The sequence below is a fragment of the Elephantulus edwardii genome, unplaced genomic scaffold, assembly GCF_000299155.1.
Source record: "Elephantulus edwardii isolate Elephantulus edwardi_28Jun2011 unplaced genomic scaffold, EleEdw1.0 scaffold00035, whole genome shotgun sequence".
NCBI classification, from domain to species: domain Eukaryota; kingdom Metazoa; phylum Chordata; class Mammalia; order Macroscelidea; family Macroscelididae; genus Elephantulus; species Elephantulus edwardii.
Genome location: NW_006399785.1, coordinates 106,604 through 114,584, shown reverse-complemented (window position 1 = coordinate 114,584; position 7,981 = coordinate 106,604). Strand labels below are relative to the sequence as shown.

At 41.2% G+C, this 7,981-nt stretch overlaps 1 protein-coding gene across 1 annotated transcript in view; it reads left to right on the top strand.

Annotated features, from left to right (window-relative positions):
- LOC102853288 (cytosolic beta-glucosidase-like) overlaps positions 1–725 on the top strand; it is a gene marked incomplete at its 3' end in the record, with an annotated part of 126,508 nt that extends 125,783 nt beyond the window's left edge. The window contains exon 4 of the mRNA XM_006884528.1: positions 602–725. Coding sequence (XP_006884590.1) covers positions 602–725 — 124 coding nt within the window. The remainder of the gene's footprint in view (positions 1–601) is intronic.
- Positions 726–7,981: the final 7,256 nt, after the last annotated feature.

Genomic DNA, 7,981 nt, shown 5'->3' with positions numbered 1-7,981 from the left:
ACAGTGCTTGTCAAAGACAGTTCTGATTAATCTCCTTTGTCAGTGTGTCCTTTGCCATTCCCTATCACTCCTCCCTGAAAGAGACATACACACACACACACACACACACACACACATTTGTTTCCAGACTAGTGTCTTGCTTGTAATTATAAGGCACACAAAGTCTTGAGATCACAAAATCCTTTTTCAGTCTCAGTGAAGCTGAATGGCAGGCATCCAGGCAGCTGAAATAGAAAATTCAAGTTGTCGGTTATTAGACCTTTCCTGTGAGGGGAATAGAGAACAGAGATGTTTGAAGAGCCGAGGGGTTAAGGAGCGGTGACAATCAGCAGATGCTGATGGAAGGAAGATATTTCTGTCTTCAAATTATAATAAGAGTCATTTGACTGTCTTCATGGACATTTGCACAGTTTTGCCTTTCCATTGTTAGTCATAAAAGGTCAGTGCATGGAAAATTAAGTTAATAGGGTCAGTGCAATTTGATGAAAAGTAGTTTGGTGTTGTAACGGAGAGAAGATAGAGGGTAATGCACCTGATTTTATGGGCTCCCTCCCCCATCTTTACATCTGTTTGGAATAAAACTTTCACTCTCTTATTCTAGGATACGTATAATAATCCTGTAATTTACATCACGGAGAATGGATTTCCCCAGGATGACCCGCCAACTTTTGATGACACTCAACGCTGGGATTATTTCAGACAGACATTTCAGGAACTGCTCAAAGGTACCATTTGAAATGACGAAAGATCAATTGTGCAAACTTAATATAATTTTCTCATATGTGCCGATTTGCATTTAGCAAAGACCAATGATTTAGAAAGCTGAAAGTCATGTAAATCAGTGCAAAGCAATGTAATTAGGAGCAGGGGGGAAAGAGTATTTAGGAAAGAGGGAGGTGAGGATTTTGGCTTTGCTTCAACCTCCAGAAATTTAATCAAGTAAAAAGCAAGTGTCTTCAGCATTTTGTGACTCTTGGGTGAAGGTGATGTGGCTTGAAGGAGTGGTGACTGGTGGGAGAACACATTAGTTATTATAAAAAGGTTATCTCTGACCAGCTAGTGCATACTTATTTGCATATTTTAATATCCTAACTTCCAAGAAATACATTGACAGGATTTTAAAAGACTTGCATAGAGGATTTGTGTAATAAACTACAAAGTGACAAGAGTCTTCCATCAATGTAGACTTCGTTTAAGCTCAATTGGAAACAATTCTTCTTACATAGAATCTGTGAATTATATTTAAGGTAATATTATTTTTCTGGTAAATCTGTTACCATTCTGTAATATCTTTTATCATATTTGAAAACTAATATTACAAAATCTTTATGAAACACACTTCCAAATTTGCATGTCAACCACTAGTGCCAGAAGTGAAGAAAAGGAAACGTTTTTACAACTTTTGCAATTGAAGTGGATCAAACATGCAAACAAGATACATTGATAATTACTGGTAATTGGAATGTGAAATTCAGGCGTAAAAGAACAGGAGCACTAATTGCAAAATACGGCATTGGTGATAGAAATGATTCCAGAGGTTTCGCCATAGAATTATGCACAACCAATAATAGCCTGTTCATTGGAAATTCCATTTTCATCAATATAAATGTTGCCTGTACGTATGAATCCCATTGGATGGAATACACAGGAGTAAAATTGATGACTTCTGTGGACAGCAACAATGAAGAAGTGTCATCAGTCAGAACAAGATCATAAGCCAATTGTGGAACAGACCTCTGTGAGTGGAGTCTCAAAGCAAAGAAAGAACTCCACCAGGGTGACTCGGGGGTTGTTTCTCAGGAGAGAAGAACCTCGTTTATTTCCTTCAACAAGCTCTTCTAGTTTTTTTCACAGTCTCAAAAACACCAGCAGCATTAAACAAAGCACCAAGGCCAATAAAAGACAGCTAAATATCGATCCAGTTCTCCCCACATCCTAGAGCATCTTGTATCACCATTTAGAGTTCCTTAAAAGGAAAGCTGTGTGCAATTCATGGAAAGGACAGCCATCTCTGCTCACAGAGCATACCTACTTTTTCTCAGGGATGTTGCAGGAGGTGTTCCTCACTGCCCCAAGGAGTCACATCCAGCTTTGTCCCCACAACACCAATCAATTATATGTAAGTTCAAGTTGAAACCAAACAAAATTAGTACAACTGACATTAACCATTTGAGAAGATAACATATAACCAAGAATTAAGAATATTAGAGGAAGAAGAATAAACTTCATTGACCAAAGAGGTGAAGAGAAACAGTGGCTTTGACAACCAGTTCAACCATAGAAATGACTTTGAAGATGGTGTAGGACCAGGCAATGCTTTGTTCTGTTTCACAAAGGGTCACCAAGTGGGGTCAATGTCATGACTCGAAGTAATGGCACATGTTTCTAAAGTAGTTTATTCCATCTCGCCCTTGTTTACCTTATTTACATGTAAATGACACTTGTACTATACATATTTTCTCAACATTTGAGAGCAGTGTGTAATGTAATTTTGGAAGTGTGCTATAATAAATTTTTTACTGCAACTTGTAAAAACATAAGCATGAAAGCTTTAGGAAAATACCTGGAGAAGGAGGGATGGTTGATAGGAAAAAACTCCCAGAGTCTTAGTCTCACCGTACTTGCATACAATGCTTCTGAAACATCTTGAGTTACAAAATTTAAATCCATTTCCTGAATAAGACTCATACAATGGCAAGACAATTCAATGCAAAAGAGCAGTTTCTAGTTTTGCCTTTTTGTTTAAGCATCATAGTAATACCCCTCTATCATTCTCTTTGAAAAATAGTAAGTTTATTCTCTTTAAAATCATTCAGTAGTATACTGGAATTGTTGGTTGCTGTGTGCTGTCAAGTAGAACTGACTCATATCTGACCCTCCAGTGAGTTTTCAGAGGCAGTAAATCACATGAGAAAAGATGTCCCATCTTTGTTCCATGGAGTAGCTGGTGGATTAGAACCACACATTTTTTTTATATTGACAGCGTGATTCCTTACCTTTGAGCCACCAGGCTTCCAATAGGTACACTTTTTTGCTTTTGGAGTGAAACTCAAGAATTTTAAAATTAATGGAAGTGCAAACATAGGTATCTTTTCAAAACCTAAGGTATGTTGACTAGATCCTACAATAGGGCCAGAGTTTTAAGGGAAATGAGCTTGATCCAAGCAAAAGAATTCTTCTAAAATAATTACAGACTGCCAAAAGAATGTTGTTGTTCTTTCTGTTGCTGTTTTGTGTTGTCGAGTTGCCTGCGACTCATAGCAGCCTTATGTACAACAGCCCTAAACTCTGCTCTGTCCTGTGCCAATCGCACTGTCTCCAATACACCCATCCTGATTACCCCAGTCACTGAATCAATCCACCTCATTGAGGGGCTTCCCCTCCTGCGCTGTCCACCCTTCCAAGCATGATGTCCCCCTCCAAGGCCTGGTCCCTCCTTGTAACATGCTCAAAGTATGTCAGACAAAGAAACAAGTCTATCTTGGAAGAAATGCCACCAGGGTTCTCCTTAGAGGCAAAGATTGTGAGACTATGCCTCCCATCTATTGGATGTGCTGTCAGGAGCGACCAGCCCTTGGAAGAAGACACTATATTGGGAAAGGTGGAGAGTCAGAGAAAGAGAAGAAGACCCTCAACAACATGGATTGACACAATGCTTACAACAATGAGTGTGAGCAGGCTGGAGACTGTGAAGATGGTGTACAGGGTAGGGAAAGTTCAGATCTGTTGTTAGTAGGGTCGCTGTGAATCATAGTCAACTGGACGACACACAACAACAACAACCACCACAGTAACAACGTCACACTCAAATCAGGTTCTTCCTCTGGGTGAAAAAATGGGACTGACATCGAGGTTGCGGGAAGACTGAGAAAGATGGAATAAATAATGTATACTGCATTGAAACTGATGAAGGAGAGAACTGTTTAAAAGAGATATGTGATTAGGTATTATTGTCATGACAGGAGACCAGAATGAAGGCTACGTAGTGGAGTGGACTTGGAAGGAGGGATTGTGTAACAATGAAAGAATTTTTCTTTTCCTTTTCAAAGAAAAGAGCGAACTGGGTGGGAGGGGTGGGCAGGGAGAAAAGTGCAACAATGAATGAATGGAAATCCAAAGCAATTGGCAACATTAGGATGGATGGTGAAGAGATTGAGATTGTTTACAGCTTCAGTGTGCTTGGCTCCATAGTCAACACTCTTGGCACCAATAGCTAGGAAATTAAAAGACATATTGTGATGGGAAAGTCTGCTGTTAGGGACCTCTCCAAAGTACTGAAGAGCAATGGTGTCTCTCTGGAGACTAAGGTGCATCTGAAACAGGTGATGGTCTTTGCTATCACTTGCTATGCATCAGAGAGTTGGACAGTGACTAAGGAGGACAGAAGGAGAATTGATACCTTTGAGCTATGGTGCTGGAGAAGATATTGAGGGTACATGGACTGCTAGGAAAACAAAAGATTCATCCTGGAGATGGTTAAATCAGGCGGCTCCCTGGAGGCAAAGATTCTGAGGCTCTGTCTAACATACTTTGGACATGTTGTAAGGAGGGCTTGGAGAGGGACATCATGCTTGCTAGGGTGGAGGGACAGCGCAAGAGGGGAAGGCCCTCTATGAGGTGGATTGATTCAGTGACTGGGTGTATCAGAGACAGTGCGATTGGCACAGGACAGAGCAGAGTTTAGGGCTATTGTACATAGGGTCGCTATGAGTCAGAAGCGACTTGACGGCACATAACAACAACAACAACATGTAAATGTTCATGAAAATGAATAATAAAAAAAAAGTTAAAAAAAAAGAGATTGTGGTTTTCTGAGGTTCCTTTCCTAAGTCTGGGGATGGGCTAATTCAGTAACATTCTCAAACATTCTCCTGAGGTGCAGGCAGACCAGTTATCATCAGACTAGACTTATGGATGAATGCGGGAAGCTCAAATGGCTTGTCCTAAATTGTTCTGCGTATTTTTGGGAAAAGACGGGGACCTAGAAACTGACTTTCTTCATCCAGCCTGGTGATTTGTTTGTTATTGTTAAACGTCATCAAATGAGCTCCAACCCATAGCATCTGGAGGACAAGGACACTATCCCAAATATTTAGCCCCAGGCCTATGTCTTGGTAAAGCTTGAGGTTGTCATGATGAGAAAGCTAAATGACCAGATCCTGATAAGGTTCTGGGCCTGATCACATCCTGACAAGACCCCTACCCCAAATTCCTGAGCAAACTACCACCCCCTCTAAACCTCCTTCACAACCCTTAAAAAAATAAACTGCCTTTGCCTGCCTGCACGCCATTCTGATCTTCTCTGCATGCAGACACTTGGCTTCCCTCTCAGGTCAACTTAATAAAGCCCTGTTCATCTCTTGGGACTAGCTTTCTCCTTTCTCTCCCTTTCAACTTCTTCTATCTACAGCATCTGTATGTGCATCTGATTGAAACCTTGTCGATCCAGTTCCATTCTCCACTGTGTCCACTGTTGCTGTCACTGGGCCAATCCATCTAGTTGAGGGTCTTCCTCTCCTTCTCTGACCTACCTCTTTCCCAAGCATGTCCTTTCCTTGGGCCTGGCTGCTCTTGACATCATGGCCAAAGTGTGTCCAACGAAGTATCACCACCTTCGCCTCTAAAGAGCATTCTGAATGTGCTTCTGACTGACTTTTGGCAGATTATGATGTATTCAAAGCTGTTCCCTAACGTTGCATTTCATAACCATCACATTTTCAGTCTTTTTCATTGTCCAGCTTTCATATATGTATATGAAGTCATTAAAGAGACTATGGCTTGGGGAAATGGATGTCATTAAATTGCACTGGGTAAATCTGTCAAAGAGGTCCCTGATAGCAGATTTACCCAATGCAATAAATCTTTTCCTTTCTTGACTGTCACTTGCATAGACGATGACTGTGGATCCAAGTAAAATTTAGTCTACTTGATTGCACATGACAACAATAAAATATATACAATGCATTTGCCAGTGTAACATTTTTAATATGTTTAATTTAATGACATCAATTACAGAATCCTATTGTGCAAGCACCACTGGTCTTCTTTTTAGTTGTCCATTAAATGGCTCCAGTCATAGTAACTCTCTGTCCAATAGATTGAAAGCTTCCTTAACCATGCACCGTTGTCATGATATCCACCATCCTTAAGCCGATTGTTTCAGTAACTTTGCCAGATCATCTCTCTGAGGAACTTTGCTGACTCTCCAATTTTCTGTGCATATTGTCAACAGGATGGATGGCAAAGAGATTGAGATTGTTCACAACTTCAGTTTGCTCGGCTTCATGGTCAACAGTCTTAGCACCAGCAGCCAGGAAATTAAAAGATGTATCGTGATGGGAAAGTCTGCTGTTAGGGACCTCTCAAGAGCAACAGTGTCTCTCTGGAGACTAAGGTGCACCTGATACAGGCCATGGTCTTTTGCAATCACTTGTTATGCATCAGAGAGTTGGACAATGACTAGGGAGGATAGCAGGAGAATTGATGCCTTTGAGCTGTGGTGCTGGAAAAGAGTATTGAATGTACCCTGGACTGCCAAGAAAACAAACAGATTCATTCCGGAGAGGGTTAAACCAGGCTACTTCTTGGAGGGAAGGATTCTGGGGCTTCGCCTGACATACTTTGGACATGTTGTAAGGAGGGACAGGTCTTTGGAGAGGGACATCATGCTGGGCAGAGTGGAGGGACAGCACAGGAGGGGAAGACCCTCTATGAGGTAGATTCAGTGACTGGGGTAATCGGGATGGGTGTGTCAGAGGCAATGCGATTGTCACAGGAGCAGGGTTTAGGGCTGTTGTACATAGGGTTGCTATGAGTAGCAAAGATTCGACGGCACATAACAACAAACAACAGTGTCTTTTTCCAAGGACTGGCCTCTCCTGACGACTGGCCCAAAGTCATAAAAAGTCTTACTATCTCTGCCTCTGAGGAACACCAGGTCAAATTTCTTCTAAGACAGTTTGGTTTGATTTATCACTAAACTCTTCATTTTCATAACAGAAATTCAATCTTTCTAAAAATGTTCTCTCTTACCAGGCTGTTATTGTTATGTGCTGAGTTGACTATGATTCACAGTGACCCTATGAACAATGGGCCTGAAACCTATTCTGTTCTGAGTCAATCTCACCATCTCTGACCCTCTTGATCCCAATGCCACAGACAAACCATTTCATACAGGGTCTATAACACAGTCCCTCCACCTTTTTAAACATGATGTCCTTCTCCAAGGACTGGTTCCTTCTGTCAACATGTTCAAAAATATGTCAGACAGAATATCTATACCCTTGCCTCCAAGTAGAAGCTTGATTTTACCCTCTCTAGGATATACTTGTTTATTCTTTTGATGATGACACAACATAGAGAATGGTCTTGACCTTTTGTTCATAGAGTTGATATGAGTAGTACTTGACTTGAAAGCAACTAACAACAACAATAACCTCCATGAGCCTATGCTGGGCATTTCACAGGAGTGGCATCACATACATCTTGGGCTTGTGCATGTTCTTTAAACTTCCTTCATGCTGTCTTTGAAAGACCCAACAGGTTCTATGATCTTGGACACAGCTTAGATATGCATAGACACACTGGTCTACTTGGGGAAGAGAGGATAAACTTCCAAATCGATTTCTGGAGACTTCTTTGAGGAAGCACTAATGCTCTTGGTTGGCAAGAAGTTTCTGAGTGAAAAGCTCCCTGTGAGCAATTAGAAATAACAGCAGTCCAGGGAAGACATTAGCGGGAAGTGCTGCAGGTGAAAGTCCCACCCAAACCAGGAATCAGATGGCTGATGGCTTTGTGATTCCCAGGAACAGAGCCTTCTCTCATCATCACACATGTGGTCGGGCACATAATGACACTACAGTTGGATCAATGGTGTCTGCCTGGAGGGCTCACTGATCTCTTCAGGTGAAATCCCACAGCAATTAATGAAGCAGTAAAAAGTAAGTTAATGTTTCCATTTCCTTTTGGGAAAGGATATTAA